General features: G+C 43.1%; 1 protein-coding gene across 2 annotated transcripts in view; it reads left to right on the top strand.

The window, feature by feature from the left end:
- Nucleotides 1–17,502, top strand: part of TMEM135 (transmembrane protein 135) — a 433,205-nt gene that overhangs the window by 178,234 nt on the left and 237,469 nt on the right. For both annotated transcript variants that reach the window (XM_074983922.1, XM_074983931.1), the window contains one exon: nucleotides 16,815–16,880. In XM_074983922.1, the coding sequence (XP_074840023.1) occupies nucleotides 16,815–16,880 (66 nt within the window). The remainder of the gene's footprint in view (nucleotides 1–16,814; nucleotides 16,881–17,502) is intronic.

Raw genomic sequence — 17,502 nt, forward strand, 5'->3', positions numbered from 1 at the left:
TCTCCATTTCTACGACCACCGTCTCCCTGGCTCAGACATTCTTCACTGGTCACCTTAACGGAACCGCATGAGCACTTCTATAGAGCATCCCCACCAACCTCTACATCATCAAGGTGATCACACTCCTCTCGGCACCACGCATACAGACACTGATCGTGGTCTAGATCTCCATCACTGGGGCCCTGCCCCTGGTGCTACGGTCACTCATATCGTCATGAACGTTATCGGCGCCGGGGCTCAAGATCAAGAGACAGATCCCCACCTCAACCTTGGCTGCATGGCCACATTTCTTCCCTCCCTTCAAAAAGAGCAAATGCCTCTCCAGCAGGGATGGGTCCAGAGTCATTAGACTTCCCCTAGAATTCTCAAGAGAACGGACGCAGGAGGTGTCCAAGGAACAGGATGAGGTTTATCACAGTGATTCTTCCTCATCCTCCCCAGATGAGGCAGTTGTTCCTGGGGATATATCTCCTCCAGGCGACCTCAAGCAATTTCAAGAGCTTTTTAAGAGGGTCGCACACACTCAGGACAAACAGATTGTGGAAGCGTGGGAGAAACACCATAAACTCCTCAAGAACCTGAGACCCCCTGCTTCATCTAAAATAGTCACCCCACTAGATGAAGCCATTATGGAAGCTGCCACAAATATATGGGAGACCCCAGCCTCCATTCCACCTACAAACAAAAGGGCAGACAAGAAGTACTTTGTATCGTCCAGGGGTATGGAGTTTCTGTTCAGCCACCCCCAACCAAATTCCCTAATAGTTGAATCTTCACAGCACAGATCAAAGACACCACAATACAAGTCTGTGGGGTCCGACCAGGATGCAAAAAAACTGGACTTATTCGGAAGGAAGGTATACTCCTCCTCCACATTATTGCTGCGCATGGCAAACTATGCCGCCCACCTGTCAAATCATAATTTGACAATTATGCTAGACTTACCTTTCTCATGGACTTCCTCCCGGATGATAAGAAACTGGTCTTGAAGGCAATAGTCCAGGAGGGCTATGCAGCTTCACGCACAGGTGTCCAGATTGCCCTAGATGTTGTGGACACAGCAGCATGCTTCACAGCCACAGCAGTGGTGATGCGTAGAGTGTCGTGGCTCCAAACATCTGGCATCCCCAAGGATCTGCAAAGGAAAATCGTAGGTCTTCCATTTGACAAGGAAAAACTATTTGTTGACTCCACCGACTCAGTCCTACATTCTAGCAAGGACTGGAGGACCACACTCAGGACACTGGGGATGTACACCCCTTCCTACAGGAGGAAGAGATTCTACCCACAACAAAGACGTTACACCTACCAACCCCAGAGCTCGCAATACCAGCAGGGTTACGATCAGGGACACCACCAACAACAACAGCAGAGGACATCCAGGCGATGTCCCCAACAAGGACTTACATTGTCGGGGCAAACCCCAAGACAGCAAGTTTGACAGTCATGTCGAGGACTGTGATACCAAGAACATCCCTCGCTGCCAATCACAGCATATGTTCCACCACCAACTCAGACCGTTTTATCGACAATGGGAAAGCATTACGATGGACAAGTGGGTGTTGAAAATTATAGCCAACGGATATACCATCCCTTTCCAATCCCTGCCCCTGCCAAAACCCCCTACCCAGTCCCTCCCCAGGAACCCCTCTCGCGAAACAATGTTAAAACAAGAGGTACACCACCTCATATTTATAGGGGCGGTGGAGAGAGTCCCAGATGAATTCCAAGGGAAAGGTTTCTACTCCCAATACGTTCTGACAGAGAAAAACACAGGAGGCTGGAGACCAATGCTGGACCTAGGGGCTCTCAACCGGTATTTGTGCAAACAGCGCTTCATGATGACTACAACCATAGAATCATAGAACACTAGGACTGGAAGGGACCTCGAGCGGTCATCGAGTCCAGCCCCTTGCCCCAGTGGCAGGACCAAGTACTGTCTAAACCATCCCTGATAGACATCTGTCTAACCTGTTCTTAAATATCTCCAGTGATGGAGATTCCACAGTCTCCCTTGGCAATATATTCCACTGTTGGACCACCCTGACAGTTAGGAACTTTTTCCTAATGTCCAACCTAAACCTCCCTTGCTGCAGTTTAAGCTCATTAGCTCTTGTTCTATCGTCAGAGGCAAAGAAGAAGAAGTTTTCTCCCTCCTCCTTATGACACCCTTTTAGATACCTGAAAACCGCTACCATGTCTCCCCTCAATCTTCTCTTTTCCAAACTAAACAAGCCCAATTCTTTCAGCCTTTCTTCATAGGTCACATTTTCTAGACCTTTAATCATTCTTGTCGCTCTTTTCTGGACCCTCTCTAATTTCTCCGTATCTTTCTTGAACTGCGGTGCCCAGAACTGGACACAATACTCCAGCTGAGGCCTAACCAGCACAGAGTAGAGCGGAAGAATGACTTCTCGTGTCTTGTTCACAACACACCTATTACAGCATCCCAGAATCACGTTTGCTTTTTTTGCAACAGCATCACACTGTTGACTCATATTTAGCTTGTGGTCCATTATAACCCCTAGATCCTTTTCTGCTGTAGTCATTCCTGGACAGTCTCTCCCCATTCTGTAAGTGTGAAACTGATTGTTCCTTCCCAAGTGGAGCACTTTGCATTTGTCCTTATTAAACTTTATCCTGTTTAGCTCAGACCATTTCTCCAATTTATCCAGCTGATTTTGAATTTTGACCCTATCCTCCAAAGCAGTTGCAACCCCTCCCAGCTTGGTATCAATCTGCAAACTTAATAAGCTTGCTTTCTATGCCAATATCTAAATCGTCGATGATGATATTGAACAGAACCGGTCCTAAAACAGACCCCTGCGGAACCCCACTTGTTATACTTTTCCAGCAGGATTGAGAACCATGAAGAACTACTCTCTGGGTACTGTTATCCAGCCAGTTATGCACCCGCCTTATAGTAGCCTCATCTAAATTGTATTTGCCTAGTTTTTTTTATAAGAATATCATGCAAGACTGTATCAAATGTTTTTCTAAAGTCTAGGTATAGCACATCTACCGCTTTTCGCCTAGCCACAAGGCTCGTTAACCTATCAAAGAAAGCTATCAGATTAGTTTGACATGATTTCTCCTTTACAAATCCATGCTGGCTGTTCCCTGTCACCTTACCACCTTCCAAGTGCTTACAGATGATTTCTTTAATTACCTGCTCCATTATCTTTCCTGGCACTGAAGTTAAGCGGACTGGCCTGCAGTTTCCTGGGTTATTCTTATTCTGCTTTTTATAGATGGGCACTATATTTGTCCTTTTCCAGTCTTCTGGAATCTCTCCTGTGTCCCATGATTTTCCAAAGATGATAGATAAAGGCTCATATATCTCCTCTATCAGCTCCTTGAGTATTCTAGGATGCATTTCATCAGGACCTGGTGTCTTGCAGACATCTAATTTTCCTGAGTGATTTTTAACTTGTTCTTTTTTTATTTCAATTTCTAACCCTACCCCTTTCCCACTAGCATTCACTATATTGGGCATTCCTTCATCAGACTTCTCAGTGAAGACCAAATCAAAGAAGTCATTAAGCATCTCCTCCATTTCCAAGTTTCCTTTTACTGTTTCTTCCTCCTCACTGAACAATGGCCCTACCCTGTCCCTGATCTTCCTCTTGTTTCTAATATATTTATAAAAAGCCTTCTTGTTTCTCTTTATGCCTGTAGTTAGTTTGAGCTCATTTTATGCCTTTTGCGCCTCCATAGTCACGGCATTGGATGATGGGAATTGGTCCGTAGCCCTCGACTTACAAGATGCGTATTTCCATATAACAATCCATCCAGCACACAGGCGCTTTCTTCGCTTCAAAGTGGTCACGGAGCACTTCCAATACAGGGTCCTTCCATTCAGTCTCTCTTCAGTGCCCAGAGTCTTTACCAAGATGCTTGTGGTAGTGTCAGCTTACCTGCATTGGCAGGACGTGTTCATTTTTCTGTATCTGGACGACTGTGTTCTGAAAGGCGTCTCAAGGGCAGATATCCTGCGCATGATAGACATCACTAGAAGGACCTTCCTCTCACTGGGCCTAGTCATCAATTTCCAAAAATCAATGACGGTGCCCACACAAAAGATAGTTCATAGAAGCACTCCTAGACTCTACTACGTCGAGAGTATATCTGCCCGATGCCTGTTTTCGTGCCATCAGATCCTTAGTGTCAGGTGATGACGTACAGCCCCACAGTGCCAATCCTAACTTGCTTACAGCTTCTGGGGCACATGGCTGCCACCACATTCATGGTGCAGAATGCCAGACTACATATTTGAGGCCTCCAGCACTGGTTGGTGACTGTGTACAGGCCAATGATTCATACCACTCACAAAAAGGTATCACCCACAATGCAGGTACAGAAGTCTCTGGCATGGTGGGCAGACCAAGAACTTGCTATCAGGAGTGCCCTTCCACCAACCACAAATTGCGGTTTCTCACAACGAATGCGTCCCACCTAGGATGGGGAGCACACATGGGCAACAAAGTGACACAGGGGCGATGGTTCCCCGCGGAGATGGCAATGCACATAAACGTACGGGAACTCAGAGCAGTGTTCAATGCACGCAGGCACTTCCGCAAATAACTGCGGGACAAGGTGGTCGGAGTCAATACTGACAACACCTCCACAATGTTCTATATCAATCGTCAAGGCGGAGCCAGATCTCATGCATTATGCGCAGAGGCGGTCCGACTATGGAATTGGTGCATCACAGACAACGTAACGTTGAAAGCCTCATACCTGCCAGGTGTCCACAATGTGAGAGCGGATCAACTAAGCAGGCATTTTGCTCTCACACACGAGTGGCAGATCCGCTCCGACCTACTCCGCAACGTATTCGACAGGTGGGGGTTTTCCCAGATGGACTTGTTTGCCTCCTACGTCAACGAGAAATGCCCACAGTACTGCTTCAGAGCAGGCATTGGGCAAGGTTCGCTGGGGATGCCTTCATGCTGTCATGGAAGTGTCCATTGCTGTATGCATTCCCTCCCACAAGGCTCATTCACAAGGTCCTAGAAAAAGCGAGGAGGTAGAAGGCACGCCTAATACTCATAGCCCCAACATGGGATCGACAACACTGGTTTCCTTTGCTGCTATGCGTGTCATGCTGCCCACCACTCCCCCTCCTGATAGTACCGGACCTTCTCACGCAGAATCAGGGGTCCATAACACACCCTCATCCTCAGATGGTCCGCCTGAAAGCATGGCTAATCCATGGCTCAGCACCGTAGAGAGAACATGCTCAGAAGGAGTAAAGGAGGTCCTGGAATGCAGTTGACAGGCCTCCACCAGGAAGGCTTACACACACAAATGGAAACGTTTTGCATCCTGGTGTTTGTCCAAGCAGTTGACTCCTCCAGACATCTCCATTCCCACAATCCTAGAGTACTTAACTGGAACTGAAACAAAGCGGACTCACTTTATCTTCATTGAGTCCATCTTGCAGCTATATCAGCGTTCCAACATATAGAGGATGGGTCAACTGTATTTGCCCATCCCATTAGCACACGGTTTCTAAAGGGGCTCACAAATCTATACCCCCCACGGAAACTGTTATCACCTTCATGGAGCTTGGACCTGGTCCTCGACACACTGTCTAGACCACCCTTTGAGCCATTGGCCACTGTACCCCTCCGGCTACTTACCATAAAAGCAACTTTTCTTCTTGTAATTACATCAGCCCACAGGGTGAGCGAGCTGGCAGCGATAATGGCAATGCCACCCTATACAACCTTTTCGAAGGAAGCGGTGGTTTTACGATTACACCTGGCCTTCCTTCCAAAGATTGCCTTGGACTTCCACATTAATGAGCCAATAGTTCTACCATCATTCTACCTGAGACTGCATACCTCGAGTAAGGAAGCGTGGCTGCATTCACTTGATGTGAGGAGGGCGTTGTCCTTTTACATAGACAGAACTAAACCGTTCCGGAAAAAAGACAGACTGCTGGTGTCTGTTGCACCCAGATCAAAAGGGGAGGGTCTGTCATCACAAAGAATTTCAAATAACATTGTATCCTGCATAAAAATGTGCTATGAGCTCTGTAAGACCCCCTCTGCTAGTTCTGCCCAGGGCTGACTCCACTAGAGCAATGGCGACGTTGACAGCCTTCTTCAAAGGAGTCGCATTAAAGGACATCTGCAGAGTGGCAACATGGTCATCCTACGACACCTTTGCCAGGCACTATGCGATTCACTGAGTGTTGGATGAGGATACACATGTATTGACAGCAGTCCTTTCAAGGGCAAGCTGCACATAAATCTGGTACCCACCTCCATTTTTGGGGTCACTGCTGGGTAGTCACCAAATGTGGAGCACCCACGGGGACCACTTGAAGAAGAAAGAGAAGTTACTCACTTGTGTGGTAATGATGGTTCTTTGAGATGTGTCCCCATGGGTGCTCCACTACCCACCCATTCCTCCCTGCTTCGGAGTTCCGTTTTGTGTTTCTCAGGAGCATCCAGGGCTGTTGATCAAGGAACTGGCATGGATCAGATCGTGCATGTGACCAAAAGCACGCGAAGGACCGATGCGCATCGGCGCATGCGTAACCCGACGAGATACAGCTGGAAAAATCTGATCTGCAGCACCGGGGCGAGCCCGACACCTAATGTGGAGCACCCCCGGGGACACATCTTGAAGAACCATTGTTACCACACAAGTGAGTAACTTCTATCTCCATGGGGATCCTGGGGGTCTTGGCTGCTAGCCATCAGTCCGGCCACTGGGAGTGCTTCGGAGTGTTGACTCCCAAGGCTTTCTGGGGGTGCTTGGGAGTGTTGTCTGGCCACCTTGTGCTCCTACGTCTGCCAGCACACTTTCAGCTTCCTGCATTGGGTTTCTGTGTCCCTGTAGCTTTAAGGCACCTGTAGGTGACAGCCATAGAGCTTTGGCTGCTGATCAGGGGGTGTCTGTGCTCTGGAGAGGGGCCGGCTCTGTGGAGGAATTTTCATTTCAAAATGGCAGCCAGGGAGCGACAACACACATTTCATTTAGAAATCAATGTTGAAAGGAGGCGTTATTCCCAACACAGAAGTGGAATAACAACTTGTAAAGGAGCGCCTTGTAATTTCGAAGTTGATTTTGAAACAAGCATTTTCTGTGAAGTTGCTCTCTTGCTCGTTTCGAAATTGCCCCTAATTTCAAAACTGCTTTAGAAATGAACGGCTAGTGTGGCCGCAGCCCATGTTATTGTCGTGTTCAAGATGTATTGCAAAAATCTAAAAATAATCCACTTTTAGTTTCTTCTGTAATTACATCAGCACCTGTAGTCAGTCTTGTCAGTGAAAAGATTTTTCATTGCTGCATTTTAAAATTTGCTTTATTAGGTACCAATCTGTAATCTACTTTGGAAATAAGGTGAAGATGGAAAAAAATGTTTGCATTATAATTGGGTTTTGGGGAAAATATCACATTGTTATAAAGTTTTCTGGAATTTTTCCAGAAAATTATTCATCAGGAAACTTCAACAAGGTAGTACACTTAAAGAAAATTATCCAAACACCAGCTTTTCTCTGTGTGTAAAATGGAAGAGCATGTTCCGGAGACCTCCTTGCAATCATTTCAGTGAATTTGTGAGACTGTCAGATAGAGCAGTGCTGGTGCTTTATAAAAAGACCCATATAGATGATTAGAAAGCAAATGTATTGTTAAATAGGGGCATATTGTAAAGTATTATCTATAGCTTTAGATAGACTGCCAATATCTGCATCAATATCTGTCATGTGCATATCCCGGGCATATAAGAATAGAAATTAGATTTGAAATGTGGTTTATTTAAATTTTTATATCAGGAAATTGAGACAGATTTGTTTGTAAACATTTTCAGTAACATATAATTTTGTGGGCTCATTGAGCTTTTTGTAAGATAAAATCTTTCCCCATTTTACAGGCCAGAGCATGTCTATAGAATCCAAGAGCTTCAAGTTTAGGGTGGATGGCATGATAATTTGTGGTGTAAGAATGAAATGGATGTAGTCTGAACATGCAGTGACAAATTCCACTTTTGTACATTAAAATCCCTTAATCACCGTACGTAACTTTCATAAATTTGTTTTCAAGGGTAGGCCTTCAAAGCTGGATTGAAACCACAGAAGATTCCTGAACCCTTCTGAACTTCCCATACCCACATATTTTTTATGTATTTCTTTTATAGAGATTAGAACTAGAAGCAGCTTTGCTTAGTGTACATTAATGCATGCTACTTTTAGTTGGTCAGTTTCATTTTTATCTTTGGGTAGGTTCACTGAGGTGATATCATGTTAGAGATATAACAAAACAGTATGACATACGATCTTGTTGCATCAAATATGGCATGAAAGAACATACATTTCTAAAAACATGCACTTTTCTTCTGGATTCAGTAGCTGCTAATTTTTTCCTAATGTGCATTAAGGCCAGTCAAACTATCTACTGATAATTTAATTCCTTAGATAACTCACTAACCCATGTATCTGAACTGCAGAATATTTACAGTATTCTTCAAACCACTGTTTATGCTCCATACATCTCAGTATTTGAGGCGTGCTTCCAGTGAACTGAATAAGAACAGATCATAATGTCTACAGCCCCCAAAGTTCTATAGCTAATTAAACATCAAGCATTAGCAGTGCTAAGGACATTTTAAAGGCTTGCATGTATTTCAACATGTTTATAACTATTGCTCTCAAAATATTTCATTTGAGACCTCCTGTTTTAATTGGTTTTCCTGAAATCACTTGGATTGAAATGTTTTTAACACCATGAATTGTGCGTTATAGCGACTACTGTATATCCTGGCATAGATCTGAATCTTTTTTCATCAGAGTAAACCAAGCTAATTTATTAAAGATTTATGTTTAATCTGGAAAAACAATGCAGCAATTTCCGTTATCTGTATGGAAAATATCTAATTTGGTGCCCATGTCTTCATGGGAAAATATGCAAGAAATATGTTGAATTAGGATTAAAAACTGTTACAATATTTGCATGTCTTTCTTTCTTTTACAGTTTAAAATTGGGATGTATATTAATTTGTTTACAATGATACATCAACTATTGTTTTCTTGATATGAGGATACTGAATTGTGCACAAGAGAGTCAACAACTATACACTGTAAAACACTTTTATCTAAAAAACAAATTCTAACATAATGCCTAACCTGCGGAATGTTTCCCCCAGAATCTCATGCTGAAATGAAGTTTCAGAAATGATTTCATGGGATGGTACTGGTTGGATGACAGAGATTCATTTGTGCGGGGAGTAGCACTTGGCATACTTCTTGTTTATCTGATTAATTCTTTGGCCAAAAAAGTCATGCACCAAGATCATTGAAATGGAATGTTAGATATAGCCAGGATTTCGTGCTATTTGTGTTTCATGGATTTAATATAAGGTACATTTCTGCGTAATAGGGACAAACATTGTGGCATGAATGTTGATATTAGTTATTTTAGTAAAATGAAGAGAAGAATCCAGCAAAATATGCTGTCTAATTAAAATATCTTAATAAAACTGTTAGATAGCACTGGTCTTTTATGTTTAGTAAAATGCTTCCTTTTACTACCAGTAAGATTATGATGGTAATATATTAATACAGTATGCATCTATGCTCAAGCATTTCAGTCACAGTACACTAATACTGTATGTATCTGTAGACAAGTCAATAAACTTTTTCACTAGGGAAAATACTAGATACTGTAGTATTTAATCTGTTGAAATCTTAGAGAGTAATGACAGAACCTTTTATCTTTCTTCTAATGCAGGGGGAGATTAAATAAGTTCTTCTGTGAATTAGAGCAGCATTTGCAAATACACTATATAGAACAAAAATTCACAGGGACCAGCAATCCTTGTGAATCACACCACAGACTAATCACCAACATGGGTCACAAAGAAACTTACATAGGTACATGTTTTTTTTTCTGAAGTAGATAACTGCCAGTAATGCAAGATCCTACAGATGACTGATTTCTTTCAGTATGGCAGATCCCACATATAAAATAAATTATTACCTGAATGTGGCCTTTGTGTTTATTCCTTCCTCCTGTAGTATATCCAAATGCACATGGATTTTTCATTCTTCTTTTCTGCTCTTCTGCTATGGTGGTGGTAGTGGTGGTTCTCTTATCATCTCATTTCAAAACCTTGTCTTGGCTTTGGCTTCTGTGACTGTCCATTCCTGCTTCTCCTCCTTCCTTGCTTAATTGTCCCTTCAGTTTGCCCTTCAAAGGGTCCTCCTCAATTTCTTTCCAACATTTTGTATGTTCCCACAGAGCTCTCTCATCTCATCTTGTTTCCCTCTATGCCATATCTGGATAATCTTAACCTGCAAATGCAAATTCAACTGCCATCTCTGTGCTGACACTTCAGAAATGTACCTGTACCCTTCAGTCCAAACTAAAATCTTAGTTCGTGATCTGATATCTCTTCAGGAGTATTTAGCCATCCACTCAGGATAAATGTCTATGCTTACTTGCTTACACTGGCGCTGTAAGAGCACTTGTGTAGCTGCGTTATGCCAACAGAAGAGTGCTCTCTGTAGCCAGACAGAGTCTCCCCCTTACAAGCCAGCTTGCTCGTTGCCCCCCCCCACTGAGGAGCACACAGGGCACGGAAATGGCTGCTGACAGCACAGTCTTTGATGCCCTCATTGAGGCCCAGATATGCTGGCTTATCGTGACCCTAAGAAGCAGAAAGTACAGCTAGAAGGCTAACAGGCCAGACTGTCAACATGAGAGGGGGGGTGAACCCTCAAGAAATCACCCCAGCTGGCATTGATCAATATGATGCACACACACAATCACTCAGAAGGGGACGTGCCCCGCCCGCACAAAAGAATGTCCTGTACTCCTAAATTGTTTATCTCTTGTCTTACAAGTGCAAACTAAGTAGAAATGCCCTTGTAACAAACTGGAGTCACAAAGACAAACCAGTATGATCTGGCACCATAGATAAGAAAGAGAATACATAACCCAAAAGGGGGTATAAAAGATGGGTCCAGCAGAACTCTAACTTTGAGTGCATTCGACCAACTTCCTGCTGGTCGGGTCAGGTGATTGCCTCCCGAGGTCCACAGCTGGGGACGCCCAACCTCGTATTCGTCTTTCCGTCGGAATTGAGTGACCGATCCGGCTTGGCTACGCTGGTATCGAGAGACGCAGAGAGGGTAAGATACACCCATGCTAGGTCTCTGACTTTTTTTGTGCACAGCTAAAGAATTAGAGCTCTGTAACTAGTATCAAGATATCATTGTGTTAAATGGTAACAGATATCTTTGTATTGGATTGTAACGTAACTTGTTAACACCTGTACTTTGCTAGCATATAAGAAGTAAACAATAACCTTTTGTAACCACACGCTTATAACTGTAGCTTAATAAACTTGTAACTAGTTAAGATCCAAGCCTAACTATTTTGTTAACCCTTTTGTCACTGCAACACAGCCGGCACAACAAAAGAACTTTAACCATTTGGTTACAACAGCCTGGCCGTAGGTAAGAGTGCTAGGAGCTGCCTGCTCTAACAGTAAAAAACTGGGTTGCTTAGGACCCAGGGGAGTCCGTCAGCCTGTCTTGGCTGCTTGCAGCGACGAGCTCTCTGCTCTTGTAGTTTTAAACTTGGATGATAACAAGGGCATAGTTGGTACCTCACCGCACATTACCTGGCCACCGGCTAACACTCTCACATTGACATAATGAAACCAACTGAATGAGCTGCTGCAACTATGTCAGCAGGAGAGTCTCTCACGCCAACATAGTGCACGGTACACACCAGTGCTTATACTGGCAAAACTTATGTCACGCAAAGATGTGGTTTTTCATATGCCTGCATGACAAAAGTTTTTCTGATGTGCTAGTGTACACATGGCCTAATAAAAGGTAAGAGGATTGTTGATTCAGAATGCTTGACCATTGAAATGTATTTGCTCTGGATAATAAGATAGCTGCTCTTGTGGACTGTTTTATTAAGGAAGAGGTTTCCTGACAGAAGAGACTGAAAGGTTATAGAAAAGAGAAGATCTGCTCTGTTTGGGGTCTTGGGCCATTTACAGCAGCTTGAGCTGATTCAATGTTATGAGGCAGGTAAAACGCTGCTTGATGGCCTTCTTGAGCTCTGGTGGTCTCCTGAGCAGTTCGAAGGGAAGGGTCAGCTAGCAAGTGGCATTGAGGTTAGGATGTTCATTTTAACCTGTCATATCTCATTCACTGTTGAAATGTCATGCTTATTTCTTATTAGTCCATGATGCCAACCCCTATGCCCACCTGATAATTTTTCACACTGGCACCTTCATTCTTTTTGTCATGCTGCCCAACATGCTCCAGACCATCAACAGCTGGAAAGGTACCATATTCTCATGCAAAACCCCCCTTAAAAATCTCTTTTCATGGTTCTACAAAGAACCAACAATTACTCTGCTAGTGTGCGGAGACCCTTGTCAATCATAACCGAGGTTGGTTCGCTGTTTCATTTGTATTCTGCTGGCTCTCTGTGTTGTTAATCGTCTCTCTCTCAGTTAGATTATAAGCCCTTTGTGGCAGGAGCATTCCTATTGTTCACTTAATGAGAAATGAAAGTTTGTTTTGGCATGTTTATTTCCTTTTATATATGACAGCCAGTTAATTATAGAACAGAGATTTTCACACTGTGGTGAATGGAGGAACATTGCAGGATGAGGGTAGTGCAGTTGGGCCCCAGATCTGCCTCAATAGGGGGTGGGTAGAGCATGCCACCCACTTTCGGTCCTGTCCACATCCATATCTGCTGACCCTGGCTGCTGGTCCTGCCCCTGGCCACGGCTGCACTCCCTGGCCCTGCTTACCTCTGTGTGTGTCTCCTTTTTATGGAGCTGCAGGCCCACTCTTGGCCTTTTGAGAGGGGGACATATGGGGCCAGGGGTCAGCATGAGGTAGAAAGTTTGGGCACCATTGTAGAATCTCCAAACACAGGTGTTTCATAGATAGTTATGACTGAATGGATGAGATACTGCTTTTAATTTAACACAATCATGATGTTGTGGGAACTTACCTCCTTAATTGTGTATCAGTCTTTGTCTTGTGTTTAATTGCTATCCTTTTAGCCTCACAGCTTCTTAATGCCTTGCTTGGGTTTTTACATACCAGGAAAACCCCTATCACTATATCTGTGACCATGTCATTGTCAATTAGTCCATAGCTATAGGTGGCCTTATTTCCCCCACCCCCATTTGGATAGGAAACCATGAGAGTAGCATTAATCTTCTTAGTGACACCCAGCACATAAAGAGTGGTGCTCCTATCAAGAAGCCCAGGATGCCAGAATTACAAATGCTGTGAATTTGCCTTGTTTCTGCCTGGCTTTGACATCTGGTGTTAGTTGGGTGAGTACAAGTGTATTAAAAGAGAGCTCATGCTAACAGAGGTGAAAGGGAAGTCACACACACCAGTGGTTTTCAATAGAAACAAAGGAAGCTTAGCTGTATTGAGAGAATGCTATATTTGACTAAAACATCCTTAAAATTGTTGGTGGGAAGAGCTGATGAAAGAAACCAATTCTGAGGCACACAAAAGGTTGTGTGGGGTTCTCTCACCCCTTTATTCTTTAAGTGGGCAAAGAAGAATGATCAGATTTTGGATTTGGTTTTTTGATTGTTGTGGGTGGAAATGAGCTAATAAATTCTCAAGCCTAGTGTTCAGGATATGTTACATTCATTTACAAGGGGAACACAGTACAACTTAACTAAAAGCTCTCTTCTAAGGAAGCATTTTCTCACAAGGAAAATACTTATATTTTATATCTGTTTGTAAGAGGAATAGTAGCTTATTCTGAATATGTGCCATGTTTAAAAAAGTATACCAGATGAAGGAGATACGGTTGTCTTTGACATGAATTTCTGTAGGGAATAAAAGCCTAAAACAAAGCAACAAGAAAACCAGCAAAACTCATAGTTCTTTCAGCATTGAGCTATTTACTGTATGAATTACTGCATTGCTATGTAAAGTCACCAAATTGGAAATCAGCATAGCTGAACTTTGATTTTTTTCTTCTAAACTGTAGTTTACTAATTTTTCTCTCTCTTCATACATATTTAGTCTACCTTTAAAAATAGACTTCTCGTGTTCATTAAAAGACTGATTTTCTGTTGAAAAGCCTACATTTATCATAGACAGTTTCAACAGAAGCCCACTACCCTAATCCATATGAAAGGCATATTCCTTCATTTCAGAACAAATAAATTATAGAAAATTATGTTCAAGTGTGAATCTGCATTTATAAGGAGTAATCTTTTTCCTCATATTTGATCACATTCCAGAAAGAAGTGTAAGGACTTGTCACTCGATAAGGCGCTTCCTGTTTCTTTTTTTTCTATGAAAGCCATCATCACACAGGCACAAGAAATATTTGACAGTCCTAAACACTTTCTCACAGATGTTTCATTTGCATGGTTTTCCTCTTTTGTGAAGATGCATAGGCAACATCATGCAGTTCATTCACTTTCTGTTAGGTTGGTAATGTTCATTTGTTTCAGGTATATGTGTTAATTGTCACTAATAACCACAGAGAGTGGGTACATGATATAGTAGATTGGTGCGGAGCTAGTTTCCAGAAATTAAGCCTCTCTGCTCTGGACAGGGAGAGATGGAAGGAAATAGTGAGGAAGGCATCAGACACCAAAGGGCTCTGAGCCCATGGTGGTTGTTGATTATGATGAATAGCCAGGCAAAGGAGGTGATAAGCATCACAAATAAATCCTAAGTTTAAAAAAAAATCACTTCCAGTAGTATCCCTGTGGGTGCTTCATTGTACGTGTATTAGCATCCTTGCAGCTTGGTCAGATATTTCTCATAGCAGTGTCCTTTTGGTTTATGCATTCATGTTAATCAGTCTTGTGTCATTCCCCGTTGTTACTTAACACTACACATATGAACCACCCCTAGTTTCTTCTCAACTGCCTTGGCCTGAGAGAGAGCTCTTGTCATTCTTTTGAGAGTTCAACTCTAGCTTCTCCTTGCTCAGAGTTAACATCAGAGTTAGAATTATTTTTTTTCCTATGACCAGTATTTGCCATTATTCTAGTTGCCTTTTTTTCACCTTTTCCTTTTCTAAGTATTGTATAGGTAGGCTATAGATAGTTTGATATTCTTCTCTCTGAGAGGTGATACTTGGCTCTCCTGGGTTCCAGTGTTGTTAGTTATTCTGGGAAGCAAGCATGGCCAGTGATGGACATTTCAGCTGTATATGCTGCCTTGGGGAGTCACACATCATGCAAAAGCATAATTTTTGTCTTGCAGTACAATCAAAATATAACTTCAACTCCTTATGAAGGAGAGCTCTGTGTCTGGCCTATGATTCAGGCCAAGACTCCCTCCTCCTGTATGCTGATCTCAGAGCTCCACAGTTCCAGGGCACTCAGGAGAAAGATTCAGGACCCCTCTCTAAGGCATCGTAAATTTGCCAGATAGAGATTTTTATCACTAAAATCTGCAATCCCAACATCACTATCTCTCCAATGAGACTCCTGGTTTTTCTTGTACTCAGGACACGGACAACAAGGTGGCTAGACTACGGTCCTGGAGAAACCATTGGTACTTTCACCAGATCGAGGCAGCAAGAAGAGCTCTTCCTCTACTCCTGTGGTAGAAGCCCACTTGGGCTCCGACTGCTCCTCTCTTAGAGCACACAAGATCTTCTTCAGAGGGCTGGTGAACCTCTGTCCACTGGTCCAACATCCTTCGCCTGTATAAGACCTCAACCTCATCCCTAAACACCTTTCAAGACTGCCCTTTGATTCTTTGGCTACTTGCTCGCTGCTTTATCATCAATGAAAACAGCATTGCTAATAGCCATCAGGTCAGTGCGAGGGGTTGATGTAACAGGTGCCCTGATAGCATAACCTCCTCCCCACCATTTAATGATTTTTAAATACAAGGTGAGAGGCAGATAACTGGGGGGCAGGGAGGAGCTGCATCAGGTTATCCAGTCAGCAGCCCAGCAGATCTCTAGGTCAGGGTCCCTTCCCATCCTATTCTTGCACATGTTTAGAGCAGAAGGCTGCAGGAACTGTGTGTGCTGCTCTGAAAACTGCTAGCCTGGTGAGAGGGTTACTTCGTACACTGCCTGTCTTGCAAACAGATAGCTCCGTTGGCTGGAAACTGAACAGTGGGAACTGCAAGGTTGTGCTGGGGATGGGGCAGCTTGTGAAGCCTCTCTCTCCCCTGCCCTTCCTTCAGCCCTTCAGAGGCTTGTAGCATTCAGAGAGCTGTTCTGAACAGTGTGCAGAGGCAGCACAGGCAGGAAGCCTGTCTGAGGATCCTGCTGTGCCACACGCTGGATTCAGTGACTTATTTTGCTAGCCCATGCTGTAAGGTCTATGGCCACTTCCACGGTCTTCCACAGAAACATATTGGTCTTCGAAATCTGTAAAGCCACTAGTTGGGCTTCTCTGTTTACCTTCTCTGAATACTATGCTATAATTCACGATTCCACCTCTGATACAGTGTTCAGCTCGGCTGTACTTTCTGCTGCACTGGATTGAAGTCTGAAGACTCCTTACCTTGCACACCTTCTCAAGGAAGAAGAAATGCAGAAACTCTGAAAATAATGACAACATAAATAAAATGGCACTTATAAAGAGTTGTCAACCTAGAGACGTCTTCCAGAGTCTCTTTCCGCTTCATAGCCTTTGACAGAAGGTTACCATGTATGATTTTTCTCTGAATACACTAATGTAAATGGTTCAGTTGTGCAACAGTTAAAAACACAACTTACATTTTAGTCATAAATGTAATAACTGTGCAAAATAATCACCCTTGCTATATTATCTTTTGAAAATAACAAAATTTTATTTTTATACACAGGCCACGGAAACCCTTTTTCGAATGGGGGTAGCAAGAGGAGCCATTACACCTTTAAGACATGGAGAAGTAAGATTAAATGTCTGGTTTTTACACTTCTGGTGTAAAGTTTCATGTATTTTTTATTATTTGCATTGGGATATGTATTCAGATAACTGAAGAATTGGTAGATCGTGTCTTGTAGCTCATGCATCCATCTGCTTTACAGTGTGTTGCTAAAGAGCAGACAGCCCAGATCCTGGGTATTGGGGAAAGGCATGTCCTTTGTATTTCATTTCACCTAGTATCATGATGCAGTGCTGTAATCCAAATGGCTCGCTGGAGGCTACTTCTAACCCTGATGATTCTGGGCCGCATGTTCTGAAGAGGGAACAGGGTCTTGAGAAATTAACATAGGTTTGGGTTCTTAGAAGTTTCTGGTTTTGTGGATGGGTGGCTACAGGCAAGTCACTTCATCTTCTTTGTCTTTGTTTCTTTATTTGATACCTTACAGGAGTATTATGAGGGTTAATTAGTTGATTGTGAAATACTTTGAACATGTAAAAGTATAGCTGTTATGTTGTTTATTTGCTTAAAGTCTGTATGGGATAGTTTTTTGTTTGTCTTTTGGTTTGACATACATGGAGCCACTATTATTTACCATGGTGCAATACTATACTTAATTCCAGTATCTGGCAATAATGGCCCAGCT

The sequence above is a fragment of the Carettochelys insculpta genome, chromosome 1 (genome assembly GCF_033958435.1).
Source record: "Carettochelys insculpta isolate YL-2023 chromosome 1, ASM3395843v1, whole genome shotgun sequence".
Lineage (NCBI taxonomy): Eukaryota > Metazoa > Chordata > Testudines > Carettochelyidae > Carettochelys > Carettochelys insculpta.